This window comes from Mus caroli, unplaced genomic scaffold (assembly GCF_978045245.1).
Source record: "Mus caroli unplaced genomic scaffold, Mus_caroli_1 scaffold_14, whole genome shotgun sequence".
Taxonomy (NCBI): domain Eukaryota; kingdom Metazoa; phylum Chordata; class Mammalia; order Rodentia; family Muridae; genus Mus; species Mus caroli.
In genome coordinates this window covers 17122082-17137621 of record NW_028227269.1, presented here as the reverse complement: position 1 = coordinate 17137621, position 15540 = coordinate 17122082, and the positions used below count along the sequence as shown (strand labels likewise).

At 47.9% G+C, this 15540-nt stretch overlaps 1 protein-coding gene across 7 annotated transcripts in view; it reads left to right on the top strand.

Annotated features, from left to right (window-relative positions):
• Positions 1-15540, top strand: part of Asap2 (ArfGAP with SH3 domain, ankyrin repeat and PH domain 2) — a 156269-nt gene that overhangs the window by 18504 nt on the left and 122225 nt on the right. The window contains exons 1-2 of one of the 7 annotated variants that reach the window (XM_085830225.1): positions 2634-2890; positions 3213-3313. The exons of 2 other annotated variants lie outside the window; for them this stretch is intronic. In XM_085830225.1, the coding sequence (XP_085686351.1) occupies positions 3305-3313 (9 nt within the window). In that variant the 5' untranslated portion in view covers positions 2634-2890; positions 3213-3304. Of the gene's footprint in view, positions 1-2633; positions 2891-3002; positions 3314-15540 lie in introns of those variants that run through there. 4 more of the 7 variants (XM_085830223.1, XM_085830224.1, XM_085830226.1 and 1 more) reach the window with 4 other exon arrangements.

Below are 15540 nucleotides of genomic sequence, written 5' to 3'. Positions count from 1 at the left end.
GTTTGGATAGAATAGACCTTTTGCAAGCTTTGCAGACAGCTAGATGCCCCCTGATGGTCTTTAATGATTCATAAAGTAGGATACGGGGTCAGAGTTGTCCCAGAGTCTGGAACTGGAACCTGATAGTGCGTCTTGTCGAGTGAGTGACCGTCTTGTTTTCTAGAACCAGCTGAGTGTCTGAGAGTCCTCAGTAATGACTTTGTAGAATTGGCAAGTGCACATTCACACACACACACACACACACACACACACAAACACAAACACGCGCACGTGCCCTTGTATACCTGTAATTACAAAGTTCTCTGAGAGGTAATACAGGAGACTGATGAGCATCACCATGAATTTCAGGCCAGCCTATTCCACAGAGCAAAACAACAAAGCAAAAAGCCCTGAAAGCATAAAAACAACAAGAACAAAAATCACAAAAGTGTTACTACCACGTCACTATGTGGGCGCCCAGATCCTCCTCCTGTGCACGTCTCTGTCCAGGCTCTGAGAAGGGATTTCATGTGCAGTGTGTGCACTGATTGTTAGTGCTGGTTACTATTAATACCGGCTGTATTAGCTGCTCTGGGAAGAGGTGCTGCTTATTCATAATACCCAGATAATTGCTGTAGCCTGGGGAGAGCAGACCTTACAGTGTTATGAGCGGGGCAGTGCATGTTGTGTATTTGATAAGGAGTCCTGCTTAGCCACACAACCCCAAGGAAGTCCTAATCTCGACTTGTTTCCCACAGGAACGGAGCATCTCGAGAGTCCTCCTTCTCCTCCTTCAGCATTAACAATATGCTCATGTTATCTGTCATAGTGGGCATTCATTCCCATTCAATGTGTATTTCTGTCTTTGCTTCCTGCCCACTCACTCAGTGTTGTTCTTGAGAAGAGAAAGGGATTTGGGATGAAAGCTAAGTGGTGTCCAGGCTTTGAGGCTAGTGTGATGCCCTCCACCACTCTTTCACATCCTCACCTGTTTGTGCTATGTTCTCATACTTGGTCTCTGCCCTGTCTGAGGACAGGGGTGAGTTGGGTGGTTGATGGGGGAGTGAGTCTACTCGGGGCAGGTAGAGGGAATATTTGCATCACTTTGCACAGGGTGGCAGCACCCTTCCTGTGTGAGGTAGACGAAGTGGTCTTTTCCTCTCTGACTGTCACAGAGGTGAGAACAGTACTGCCCTTGGGATCCTGAACTTTTCAGACTCAGGCAACAGCATTTGTGTGTGTGGGTGTGTGTGTGTGCGTGTGTGCACGAGCATATATAAACATATATGTATACATAAATGCATGCCCTGGGCCACTCCAATGCAAATTCTTTCTGTTGGTACTGAATATATGCAAAGTTATGATGCTTAGTTGATAATGACATTATGCAACAGAAATGAAATTTCCGCTTTTTCCACCTCAGTGTTCAGGTGTGTTGGGAGTCCTGTTTCTTGTGGAATTTTTGTGATATTTCTGCAGCTCAGAGGCTGCTTTCAGAGACACTGTGGCTGTTGAGTTGGTTCAGCGTCTCTATTGAGTGGTGCTAGGCTGCCCTCAGACCACTCAGATGGTCTTCACAGGACATAGGAACCTTGCAGAAAGAGTAGGGCTGTGGTGCAGAGAAGGGAAGGCAGCACTATGTGAGGAAGGCCATGTGCCCCGCCCACCCTCATCAATTCATGGTCAGAGACAGAACCCAGCAGATTTGGAGATAGGTTGTGGGCAAGGCAGTGTGTGCTGGAGGGTTCCATTCTGCCTAGTAGCTTCTAGGCTGTGCTTTGCTCTTGCTCTGGGGACTGGTCACTGGGCCAAGACAGTACTTGGTGGCCTCCATAGGGCAAGCATTGGCCTCACCTCTACTGCTCACACTCCCTGAGAGCTCTATTGTCCGAGCCTGTACACCCAACCTCTTACTAAGCTGGGCACAGGGGAGTCCGAAGCATATAGCGCAAGGTGGAGTAGCATTGCTGGCTGGGAAATGGCTGGTGTCCTGTAGAAGCCTGAAGCTGTGTTTCTGGGCCAGCAAAGATGATAAACATGTTAGGTAGTCCTGAGTCACCTGCACATAAAACCACTGGAGGCCACATATGGAGTATACCGATTTCTAGGAAGGGACATGTTACAATGCCCAAGGCTGTGTATTGGAGAAGAGATGGTTTTGGTGGCAGCAACAAGGAGGGGTCCTAGACTTTGCTGGCTGAGACTAACTTCATAATTCTTGCAAAAGGGATTGTCACGTTTGTCTCCTAGTCCTTCATTGACAGCCTGTCTGTCCTCTCCAGGTATGAGACCATTTACCAATGTGAGTAGAGGCCAGGATTTTTGTGAGGTCACTTTCAGAAGAAACAGACACAGAAACTGACGATGACAGACCACAGGGGTAGTTGCTATGACAACAAGACATTCATCATAACAACCTGTGGGAATGGACAGGGTCTGGCAGGCGATCCAAAGGACCAGTGATGGGGACGTGTGCAGACTGTCATAGACCAGCACCAATACGGCTGGCGTGTTTACCTTATAGAGACATGGCAGGAACTCCGGGCTGAGCTCGGGACCTGGGGTGGAGTTGGAACCTGCAGAACTCTAAGCTCTTTCTCCCTAGAGGGAAAGCTGTTCCGCAAGTGGTGACTGGGAGACCAGTCTCCTCAGGGAGCGCCAGAGGGAGAGAACTGTGTCCACACATTGTCAGGGCTCTGCTGCTGCTGCTGCTGCTGCTGCTGCTGCTGGGAGTGGAGATGCTAAATATAGTGTTCGCATCTTCTGAGCTACCTGCATACATCAGGAAGGAAGGGAAGCTTAATTTTCTCTGAAGCAAAGGCTGCCAGGAAGATGCCTGCCTTTCTAATCAGGAGGGTTCTGGCAAGGGCATTGAGGACGGCAGCAGTGTCCACAATGGCAGCAAAGCCAGGTGCAGTGTTTACTGTCTCACTGAAAGGGTGGGGGTGGGGCCCGTGGCAGGAGGGATGTCTTTGGCTTACTCCTCGGTTGATGATGGGCCAGCTTGCTTCCTGGCAGCCGAATCTCTCCCTCCCGGCGTGGAGATGGTTGGTTTGAGGTTCTGGGTTGGTGACTTTCCTTGAACCACTTCCTTTCCTTTTCTTCCTGTGCCCAAATGTGCAGGAGGAATTTCCTCTTCCCACCAACAGAACGGAAAGGAAGGGAAAGCAACATTGCTCATTTTTGTTTGCTGCCGAGAACCCCCTGCCAAGCAAGGACCGCTTCTCTTCCAGGCCACAGGTGACAGTGTCCTTCAGCTTCTCGGTGGGGGTTTCTGCCTCTGCCTTCTCTGACCTTGACCAAGAGGAGTCTGCTGTAGCCCTTAATGTCAAAGGTATGCACCTGGTGTGGCAGGGGCTGGGCCTGGTCACCATGTGGTTTTCTTAGCAAGGTGCCAGGGAACACCTGTCACTGTTATGTGCAGCTCCCACCTCCTCCACAGCTCCAGGTCAGAGCCTGGCTCCTGCCCAGCTAGGCCTCACTCACTGCCTTGATCCCAGCTTCTCCTTGGGCCTGTCCGGTGTTTGGGTGTCTCTGGCATCCACACTCTATCTCCACACTTATGCTGCTGGTTGGTGGATCTGTCTCCTCTTCTCGCTGGAGATGTGCCTTCCTAGGGGCTTTTCCCCTGCTGCCCTTGAGGGTCAGGTGCCCTTCCTGCAGTAGGTAAGGGATTCTTTCTTCCCTCAGCCCTAGCCGTTACTGCCCTTTCTGGAAGTGACATCTGTAGCCAGCACCTCTGGCCTCCTGCTGTATCTCCTAGTCTGTAAATTACTCTGCTGCTTTAATTTTCCTTGACCTGGACCCCCTTTCTCTTCCTGCAGCCCAGCTCACCGCCCTGCCATTATCAGCCAGACTATTCAATAGCTTCTGTCTCCGCTGGAGTTCAGAACTTGACCTTTTTAGTTAGAACCAGAGTCTGGCCCCATCTCTTCTAAAACCCATCTGCTTTCTCTTTCCTGGTCATCTGAGATAGACCTTCAGCCCATTCACCAGAAGGAAGTCACTGGCTTCAGCCAGAAAAAAACTTGTATATTCCTGTCTCCCTTTACCTTATTAAATCATAAATCTTATGGGGACAAGGACCTGAGAGCATGCTCTCAGAATCCTGAATTGTGCCCGTGACATCACACATGGTTAAGAAATATTTGTGATTTGGTGTTGGTGGCTCACCCTTGTAATTCCAGTACTCCGGGAGCTCACAGAAGGGATTCTGACCAGAAACCAAAAAGAGACAAGAAAGTATTTGTAAACACATAAAAGTAATCAGCAAATCCAGCGTAGGTGGCAGGGGGTGGTACCCCTTTCCTGGGAGTTGTGGAGTTACGGGTTCTAGGAAAGCTTGCAGTTTAAAGGTTGAATTTGGAGCTGGGTGTGGTGATGCACGCCTTTTAAACCCAGTGCACTGGAGGAAGACGCAGTCAGAACTCTGTGAGTTTGAGGCCAACCTGCTCTACAAAGAGAGTTCCAGGAAAAAAAAAAAAAAAAGCAAGAGGCTGTTTGAGTCAGTTTCACCCTGTGTGGGAGGAGCAGGGAGGAAGAAATTCCAGGTTAAACACTCCCAGCTGCTGTTTATTCCAGATCCACGGCTAGCAGAGCTCCAAATGGCTGCCCATGAGGGCGGGGAAGAAGCCGCCAGTCTGTGTTCCGGGTTTCTTTCACTCAGTGGGACCAAGCTTGCTCTGTGTTAGGAGATTGAGAGATAGGGCTTTGAAAGGGTCTGATTCATCAGTCATTGTTCAGGAGGACTGGGAGGTTAACTCTGGCGGTAGCTTCTGATAGGGATCTGCAGCTATAATGGAGACCTGTATTATGCTAGGGCTTTGAAGAGTCTGTGGAGCAGCGATGAGCAGGGGCACCACCTGCGCTCTCGGCCTGCTCTCCTGCCCTTCCGATTGTCTCCTGGCAATGAGCCGGCAGTTTAGGTTATGCTGATGAAAGGCTTTTTACTAAGCGCTCCTTGTTTCTTTATAGGCCCAATAGCTGTTTAGTGTTTGTGACTCCCCCTCCCATCTCCACCCCCTGCCCAAAGAAGGGGCTTTCTATAAATTTTTCAGATTTCATTCTTTAGTAATACTTATGAGTATGGTGGGCTGGGATTACTATGTTTTAAAAGAAAATGCAGAGAAAGGGTACAGTTGGCCTGTTTTCTACAGAGCTTATGTTCTGCCTTAGCCTGAACAGTGCTCAGAGCATCTGTCTATCTGCCTTGAAGCCTGCTGGACTCGAACCAGCTGACACTGTTGTGACCCAGGGAAACACCTCATTTACTTGTTTAAGAAATGCTTATATTGCACTTACTGCATACCTGACATGGTGACGGTGCTCAGTGAGTGTTTTTTTAAAGATTTATTTATTTGTTATATGTAAGTACACTGTAGTTGTCTTCAGACACTCCAGAAGACGACGTCAGAGTCGTTCAGAGGATGGTTGTGAGCCACCATGCGGTTGCTGGGATTTGAACTCAGGACCTTCGGAAGAGCTGAGCCATGTCTCCAGTTCTCTCAGTGAGTGTTAAACACAGTCTGTGTGTGTTGTCATCTCGTTTAGAGAAGAAAGGGTGCCCAAGGGACGTTGAAAAGCCGGAGGTCCAGGCCAGCTCAGCCTTGGGTTCCACTTTGTCCTGACTCTGACTGTCCCACCTGTCATCTCTCTGGGTTTGAACTTTGAATCTGTAAGATTGGAGACATTCATAGCTTGGCTGCCCTGAGTCAGGATTGCTGTAGGAGCCCTGTTGAGTGGTAAGAGTATCTCAAAATTACATGAGGAGCCAGAAACTGTTGGGACACTTGGGAAGGCAACCTGTGGGGCTGGAGGAGACACTCAGATCCTGACCAGTCTCCAAAGCAGGCTCTGCCCACCGTGTGAATCCAGGAGCTGGAACTCTCATTCCAGGTCCCAGGGCTGGTGGAGCTGAGGAGCAGAAAGGTGGACCTGCCTAGCACCAGATGACTGTGTTATTGAGTGGGACACATCTGGGGTAGTCCAGCTTACAGGCTGCTCAGCCTGAGGCTGTGGGGCTCTTTGCAAAGACTCAGCCAACGGCCACTTCCGGCCCTGTAAATTCCAGATTAGCTTTCCATATTGTCTTTTTGTTCATTCTCTTTAGAAATTCGCTCCCACACCTTCCTTCCATTGCATTTCTAGAAATATCCCACTTTTCATGACTCACTGATTGAACATATCCTGTTTGGGGAAGTGTTCAGAGGAATTTCAGAGCGGGCACATTGACTGCCAGTGATAAGTGGTGCAGACAGGAGCCTGGGATACGGCTCTCCCAGCCTCCCCCAAGGCCCCAGACAAGGAGTGCAGCTCCTGTTCTCAACTGACACGCCCACTGACACACCCACTGCAGTTTTCCCTTCAGGCTGTGAGTAGGAACCTGAGTGTGGGTAGAGTGACTGATGTCCACTGAATCAAATCAGAGATGGTGCCTGGAGTTTGAACCTGGCTGGGTGGGATGACCTTTTGAACCACACAGATGCCCTGTCTTCCTGGTACCAGGATTGTATCATGGAGCAGGGAGGGGCTGTGTCCCTGGAGACACAGTCACTCCCAGAGCCTCATGTATGAGGAGCGGCCAGGAGGCCTTGCAGGATGGCAGTGTTGTGCATGGAGCACAGAATGCTAGCCTTGTCTTCGGATGCTCCAGTTTTGCTCACGGCCTTGTTTGTTATTTCACAAGCTAGAATGTTGCTCCCAGTCTCCAAGGCTGGGTGTGTAGCTCATGCCAAAATCCTTTCTCTTTTGTATAGCCAAAGGCTCTTGGCAGGCTTACACTGTGGCAGGGAACAGGCAGTGAAGTAAGAGGAAGAAAAAGCTGGGGCAGCCTCAGGCACAGCAGAGGCCATGGCATGCTGGTGGCTGAGAAGTAGCTGGATGCTGAGATGTTGCTCCTGTTGAGTGGCAGTGTAGCCAGATAGGCTGTGAGGATGGTGTTGAGGAAACAGTCAGCCAGTTTTGCAAGGTGCTTTGAATGCAAAGGTGCCTCAAGATGCAGAAAATGGTTGAAAGGCAAGCTGTGTAGGTCTCCTCGAGAATGGGGTAGGTGGTGGGATGAGAGAGGTGCTGCTGAGTCTGGGCAGCTGTGATTCAGAGGGATTCTTGGCAAAGTCTGGAGACATGTTTGAGGGCTCTGGGCAAGGGGTGCTTCTGGCGTCTAGTGGGTGAAGCCAAAGGTGCTACCAAATGTCCCATAGTGCAAAAGAATGCCTGGGCCACAGAGAACACTACTGTTCTTAGTGTTGTTAATTCTGAGGTCCAAAGACCCTGAGCTGGGTGGTCCCAGATCACTGGAGAAGAGAGAAGGGTCTTAGCGGATCTGAGTAGCTATGTGTGTGTGTATGAGTTCATGTATATTTGAGTGTGCAGTATACGCATGTGTATATGTTTGGTGTGCACATGTGTGGAGACCAAGGCTGATATGTGTCTTACTTGATTGCAGCCATATATGTGAGCATTATATATTATAAATTGTATATATTATAAGTTATATATGTGAAATAATATTATTTTATTTTTTGAGACAGAGCCTCTCACTGATTGGTGAGACTAGCCAACTGGCAAGCTCCAGGGACTCGCCCATCTCTGTCTTCCCACCATTTGTCTCCAAACCTGGCATTTTCTGTGAATGCTGGAGATCCAGACTCGGGTCCCGTGCTTTAGTGGTGAGCACTTGACCCAGTGAGCATCTCTCCAGATCTGTATAAGCTGAAGTCTGTAGGTAATTGAGCACCACAAGGCAAAGACCATGTTTTCAGGACGCCTGGTGACATTAAGTCTGTGGAGACCTTCAAAGAGATGGATTAAAATGATGATTCTCCTGACGTAGCTCCATCTTAGTTATGATTACATTTCACCGACGTGTGTGTGTGTGTGTGTGTGTGTGTGTGTGAACATGTACCTGTATCCACCGAGCCACCCTGCTCACTCCCGTAGCCTCATCTTTGCATTATTATTATTATTATTATTATTTTATATTTTTAATTTGAAATGTGCCCAGCACCAAATGTAGTTTGGAGAGTGTTCCAAACCAGAATCTTTTGTGTTAAGAAGATTAATAAAACTAAAATGGTATAAACACTCTTAATTCAGTGTTTATTAAATAGGAGGACCTTATCAAAGAGCCGAGGGGAATTTAAAGATTGGTGGAATTAATTTAAAGTATTAAAAGCCAGTACATGATTGTGTATGCCCCAGTCCCTCCCTCTTTCTCTCTCAGATACACAGTGTATTCTTTCCTCCTCCTCCTCCTCCTCGTCCTTCAAGACAGGGTCTCTATAACCTAAGTTGGTTTCAAATTCTCATGCCACCATCCCCCACCCCACCCCCAACTAGGATCATGAACATGCATCACCACACCTGGCCACAGTTAATTATTATTATTTGCATTCTTTTCTGCATGTATATATGTATGTGTATTGCATTCATGCTTGGAGCCCGTAGAGAGGTCAGAAGAGGGTGTCAGGAGCTTGGATGGCTGAGAACCAAACCAGGGTCCACTGCAAGAGCAAGCAGTACCCTTAACCACTGGGCCATCTCTCCAGCCCCCTAATTATTGTTTTCCTTTAGTCTCTTTGTCTTTACCAGGGAACTGGGTTTATTCTAAGTACATGCTTAGACTGCTCCTGGTCTACTTCTCCTTTAATGCTCTGTGTTAAGCTGACAGAGCTTAGGCTATGTCCTCTTCTGAGAGAGCCATGGAGGACTTTTGAGACAGACCCGAGTGTCAGCAAGATCCCTCTGAACCAGTGTGGGTGCAGACGGGGCTGGGTAGGAGATGGGTAGGTGTCTGGGCATGGGGGAGGAAAGGGAGGGATAGTGTGGACAGGAGGAACAGGCTGACCTCAGGCTGTGGGGGCTGAGGAAGGGACAGAGTCCAGGAAAAAAACCCTTTCTGGTTTGAGTGGGTGAATAATTTAAAATTGTTAGGAAAGAGGAAAAGGTCTGCCTTCAGCGTGTTTGGTAGTTAATGCTGCTCCAGGACTTTTGCTTTTCAAACAGTCAGTGAAAATGAGAAGTTTGAACAGGCTAGATTAGGACATTTCCCATTGATGTATATTTTAAATGAAAACACACTTGATACTTTTGGCCAGACGAAGCCAGTTCTGCTTGTTTCTAGACTCCAGGAAGCCTCGGCTTGGGCTCAGCTGTAGCTAGGTTTGATGATGAGTCCTCGGGAGGGAGGTGGCGCTTGCTGCTGCCCCGGTATGTATAGTATGCTGCAGCCCACTCCAGCCTCTGTCCTTCTTCCTTTGATTGTCAGAGTAGCCATTGTGCCCATCCAAAGCAGGATTGCTGGGTGTGCTAATGGTGTTGAAGGTAAGGCTCAGGGTCTAGCCTGAGGTTCCAAGTGTGCTGTTCTTCAGGCAGGCCTGTGCCTGGATGCAGGATTCCTCCTTCCTCAGAGGGAGGAGTCACACAGCTCTGCTGGGATTATATGTATGGATCAGTTTGTTAGTTATGTATATAAATTACAAATTCAAATTATATGCGGTTTTGTATTTGTTCCATTTCAACAGTGTCTGTTTGATCTTTGGCAGAATTTTGTATGTATGTTGGGCAAGTCATTTTCTCTGCTGGAGCCACCTCAGTTTCCCTATGACATCACAGAGCCAGGCTTAGGGAGGCCCCTTGGTGTGTCAGTTGGACTTCTAGCACTGCATTTCTGTGTTATGAATGCTTACCCATAAACTTTTGCTTTTCACACTGGGTCTCACCCTTGATTAGAGACTGGAGAGACACTTGGTGGTGGCTCACAGCTGGAGAGCGAGTGCTGTAGCCATTCACTTTATATGGCCTGTGTGTGGCCTCCGGAAACTGGAAGCCATCCCTTGTATTATTTCCAGTGCCTTCCTCAGGACTTCTTCTGACTCACGGGCCCCCAATCAGGACGCTGGCCTGGGTGGGGGGAACTCCACTGCCTCTTGCCGCATTGCAGGAGCAAGTTCATTCTGCATTGCCTGAGGAAGACAGCTAGGGCACAGCCTATTGGCTGCGGACCTGAGGAAGACATGAGGGTGCAGCCTGTTGGCTGCGAAGTAGTGAGACATTTGTTTCCTTTCTCACAACCCTTTATTCTGTGGTGTAATTTATATGCATTAAAATTCACCAGTTTTTGATTTGAGAGTGCTTTTTGGGAATCACTACCACAATTATGCTATAGATGTGTCCTTTAGGAGCCTTTAAGAGCCCTCTTGTTGGTTTGGTGGTTTCCATAGCGATTTGTAGACTGCTGGGTGTTTTCCATGTACTTGATCAGTGTCTTTCTCAGACACCATATTTGACTCCTTCATTTCCAGTATGTTTTCCCTTTCTCTTTCCCTCTTGCTGCCCTGAATTTCTGTAAGAGCAGGTGTGGGGGAGGGGGGTATGGCCACTGCTTTGGTTCTGAGTCTCTCACTGCTCTCCTGCCTTAGCTGCAGGGCTCTCTGTGTGGCTGTGCTTCAGAGGGTTCCTTTTCCCTCCTCGCCAGAGGGCTGAGATTTTTGTCATGAATGGGTGTTTCATTTTGTCAAATGCAACTTTTGCACCAGCTGAGCTGACCATATGTTTTTCCCTTTTTAGCTTGTGAGTGTGGTGAGCTATATTTCTAGAAGCTGCCGGCTCTGCTTCGCCTTATGCGTAGGGAAAGCACGGAGTCCGGTGTCGTGTTGGTACTTGGCGATTCTTCAGCTATATAGCACATTCAGAGTTACTGACATCGGCTGTGTCATGGGAATACTCACCCGTGGGAATTATGACTGTTGCTGTTTGCTACTTCAGGGTATTTTAAGTGAAGTGATAGGTGTGTGCTGGTATATGTTTGTGCATTTGTGTGTACTTGTGTGTGTGTGTGTATACAAATGAAGCAGCTGAGGCCCCTGCTCCTTGAAAGATTAGAGAATCCCTTCTCCTATAGAGGTAACTGTATACCATTCAAACACCCAACCATTTGGACTCTTTTGAGTGGCACTAAAATCACCAATGACTGTCTTTATATTAACAGAGTGAACTGACCAGAGGCTCCATAACCTTCCTGGGCTTTAGAGCAGCGGAGACACAGGTCTTCTGCTGCTGAGCTGTGTTCTTTGCCATGGCCCTGGTGCCACTAGAGAGGTTGAGGAAAGGGACTGAGTCAGGGTAAGAAACAAACCAGATGGTCCCCTAGCATGATTCAGACAAGGTTTTCATAGTGAGTGCCTACAGACTTATCTATCTATATTTGTCAGAAAAAAAAGTGCAGAGTCACATTCCAGAGCCAACTGTTGTGAGCTCACGTATTTATCTTTTAGGACAGCAGTCTTAATCCAGTCATGTTCCAGAAGGGACTACCGCCATATTAAATAATGACACTGCAGAATTTTGGCTGGACCGTGTTCATCCTTTGTGTTTGTGGTTGCCTTGAGTGACAGGTTTTCTGCGGAGTGGTTGTCCAGTTGCTGCTTCGTGTGCCAGGCAATGGGTAATTCTGAGATGCTTGTGTGGAGTTAAAGAATATGCATCTATACCTGAAAGTAAAATTGGTTCATTTAAATTGTTTGTGCATAAAAATACCGTAGGTGTTCTATTGTGAACGCATGTAGTTTCAACTCGGCCCACAAATAGTTGTAAGCATCTACATAGGTTAGTCACTGCAGAATCCAGGCAAGGGAGGAGACAGACAGAAAGGAATGATATTTTGATGTAGACTGCAGAGAATGATCCTATGGGCACGAAACAGGCAGAGGTACAGGACTTTTGTTACCGGATGGATGTTTGTGAATTTCAAATAGGCTTCTTCTGTTGGGTAGTGCTGTACTCCTGGGCCAGGTGCCTCTTTTAGCTTGACTTTTCTCATAAACATAGAGCTGAAGGTCTGTGTGTCCTTCAGAGGCATCTGGTAAGAATGCCTTCCTGTTTCAGAAATGAGGCTGAAGGTCTGGGCTCTGTGCTGGAATGACACTTTTCATCCTGGCCAGACAGCAGGGTGGGTGGGTAGTGTTTGGACTGTGGCCTCCTGGGAGCATAATTGGTGGTTCACAGAAGGAGATCTGGCCTGAACCCCAGGAGGCACAGGCTCGGGGCCTTCTGACTGTTAGCTGCCCTTCCTGTGTTTCACCCAGTGTGGACACGGTAGTAGTGTTTGGTCACAGTTTGTAGACTAGTGAACTGGGGTTTACAGGAACCTGTGACAATCTGCTTCTAGGGTCACACACTAGGAAACTGGGTGCTGAGGACCGTGAATAGGTCCAGAATCCTGCAGCAGGGTGCCCAGTTGGATGGTGAAGCACCTGTCTGGTGCTGGGACAGTGTGGTTCTCTGAGTCCGTCCAGAAGCTGTAAGGGAGGAGAGCTGGTGACCAGATGGTTCACTGTTGGACCCAAACACAACACCTGTGGCTCCTCTGAATGCCAGGCAAGGCCCAGGAGAGAATCTTTGGTTGATAACCATTTTAATCACCTTTTCTGTTTCTTCTGCTCCAGCTCTTTCTTTTGCCTCCTCCTCTTCATTTATGGTGGGAATTTACACCCTTTGGGCAGCATGAAGCTAAGAAGGTAGATTTTGGTTGTGTGAGTGCTCATAGAAGCTGTTAAATTGGTGTGAGACCATTACGCTTATTAGCTCCTGCCTGAATACGACAGACTCATAACAAGTAGCGAAGAACAGAATTTTGTTCTAAAAATAAAACAGGCATCGAAACACGATCGTATGCATGTATAGAAATGTTTCCACCGAAACCTACTAATTTGTACAATTAATATGATTGAATAATTGTAGTTTAGAAACCAGGGAAGAAAAGGAGGCATCCGTGGCTTGTGTGCCTGTTTCATCAGGGGCTGCCCTCAATGATGGCTTCACTATTGCTGAGAGGATGTGTCTGTGGTCGGTCTCATGACGCAGTGATTAACGCTCTGGACCTGGGGGCGGGTCTGATTTAACAGAAGTGTTTTCCTTTGTGTCCACGAATAGGAGTGCTTTGCCCTTAGTGCACCTTGGAGTTTGGGGGTAAGGCACAGATTATAATTACTGTTGGAAAGTGTGACTCAATCAGGGAAGTACCTGTTAAAAATCATATTTTATTTAAAAAAAAAAATCTGTATGTCATGACAAAGATGAATTTAATTAACATACTTCCCAGCTCCAGGTTGGTAGAAGACCAGAGATATAAAATGTCCTTGCAGGAGCTGTGGGGGATGGGGCTAAGCTGAAGCTTCTCTTGGTTTTACCCAGATTGTAAGGAGGTCCTCGGGGCCTGTGCTCTTCGTTCATTCTCTCCTTGGTATGTTTGTTTACTCATGAGGCAATCTGGATTATGGCCCCAGTCACCCAGGATTCTGAATCTGTGTCACCCAGTGCTCATAGTCTAGTGTTGAGAGAAGTTGAAGTAGCAAATAATTTGGCGAGTTTATTGGGGAATTCTGGCCTCCCCTAGCCCTCTTCAGTGAGAAGCTCGGATGTATGCTTTTATGAAGTAACTGTATATAAACCTTTCTTTGGTGAATTGGTGGAAAATTACTTTTATAATAAGTACCTGGTTCTAAAAACTGTAATACACTGAAATTTTACAAAATGACCTGTGAAGACAGGGGTCCAGTTAAAAGGCTTGCCTTTGCAAGGTGAATGCTAACCTACGCAGAGACAGTGGGTTCTGTAAAATTCACGAATGGAATTCTAGGCTTTCCTGATGCACAGTAGGCAGATCATTGGAGAAGGAAACACAGGCACTTGCACACACCTTGCACACATACATGCACAAGCACACCCATGCAGCTTGCAGAGCACTTCGTTACAGTCAGCACTCACAAGGGCCTAACACACTACATTATCAGATGGAGTCAAGAACGTTCACACAAGGCCCTTCTATAGCCTTGGAATTTCTATAAGGTATTCTATAAGGGTCTTGGTATTTGCTGTGTTTAGGGACAGAATTGCTCACTGGGTTGTCACTACATACAGTTAAAGCATGGTGTCAACAGTGCCTGTGACTGCCAGTTACCACCCAGCTGTATCACTAGGCAGAGCAGGCAGTGGGCTGTTAGTCTGAGAATATGTGACACTAGGCTGGGTGTGTTGGCACACATCTTTAACCCTTTAGTTCTAGCTCTTGGAGGTAGAGGCAGGTGGATCTCTGTGAGTTCGAGGGCAGCCTGGTCTACATAGTGTTCTAGAGGAAAACCTTTCCCCTAGGCTCTTCCAGGAGCATCATATAAACAGTGTGCTTGCATGCAGTTCTTGTTTTACACACAGAATTCTCTATGATACATTTTACCAGTACCAATTGGACCCATACCAGGATAGGAATAGTTCATGGTTCATGCAGCCCTAGGTCAGATGTGAGCTTTCATCTGTGGACTGATAGGACAAGTCTCTTGGCTACTTACTCTGTTGGACCGAGGGGGTGGGAATCCATGTAGTGGCATGTATGTAGTTCCCAGTAGGCATCTATGGAGAGTAGGCCATGGAGGGTGTTAGTGATGGTCTGTCTGTCTTTCTGTCTGTCTGTCTGTCTGTCTGTTTGTTTATTTATTTATTTATTTTGGTTTTTTGAGACAGGGTTTCTCTATGAAGTCCTGGCTGTCCTGGAACTCACTCTGTAGACCAGGCTGGCCTCAAACTCAGAAACCCACCTGCCTCTGCCTCTGCCTCCCAAGTGCTGGGATTAAAGGCGTGCGCCACCACTGCCTGGCTAATGATGATGATATTTCTGACAGGAGCTCGGCACACTGGGATCTGTGTTTTTCCTGTGCTTCTGGTCTGAGGGAGACTGGAGTTGAGCACCGTGCTTTTCCAGATCCCTGGGCTGATGGTGTGGAACTGTCATTGCTGGGCTCTGGAGACAGACTCTTGAGGTGCATTTGGGGTCCCTGAAGCATGGCCAGCCTGCATAGCTACGGTCTTATCTGTGCTTCCTCAGGCTATTTACTGTGCTGGGTGTGGAGCTCTGCAAACAAACCCTGAACCCATTAGTCATATACTTATTTCTGGTTGTTTGTCAAAGCGATGACGGACCCCTCTGTGACCTAGGCTGACTTTCCAAGGCTTTTTTTTCCCTTCTCCAACACTTCCTACTTAACTGTCACTTTCCTTCCTGGTCATGTTCTCCTTCATTCCTAGAGTCACCAAATGCCTTCTGGGTGTTGCTGATACGCCAGTGAATGGAGCCCACTGGTCATGTCTGCCTTTGTCTCTCCCACCTGCCACTATCCACCAGGGGTTGTTGGTCCATGTCTCTCCACTGGAATGACACTTGTCTCGCCCTGGGGGCAGAGCCTTTGCTTCCTGGGTCTCTGACACTGGTGCCCTGGATAGCGCCTGAGGAGGAACTCTGTCACAGTGAATGTTGTGCTGTGGGGATGTTTGGGAGCCACGTGCAAGAAAACAGATCCCTGTGCTTGATTGTGTAATCACCAAAATATGAGGTCTGAGCCCTGGGAAGGTATGAGCATCAAAAGAGTAGAGAGGGGTGTGGCCTGAGATGAGGGAGGAGTCAGAGAGACCTGGTTTGGGGCTTTGACTTTGTCCCCAGGAAAGCGGATTGATTTGGGGCAGGTCTTAGCACTTACCCCACTCCTCACCCCCAAAGGTAGAATTTTTAAAGAT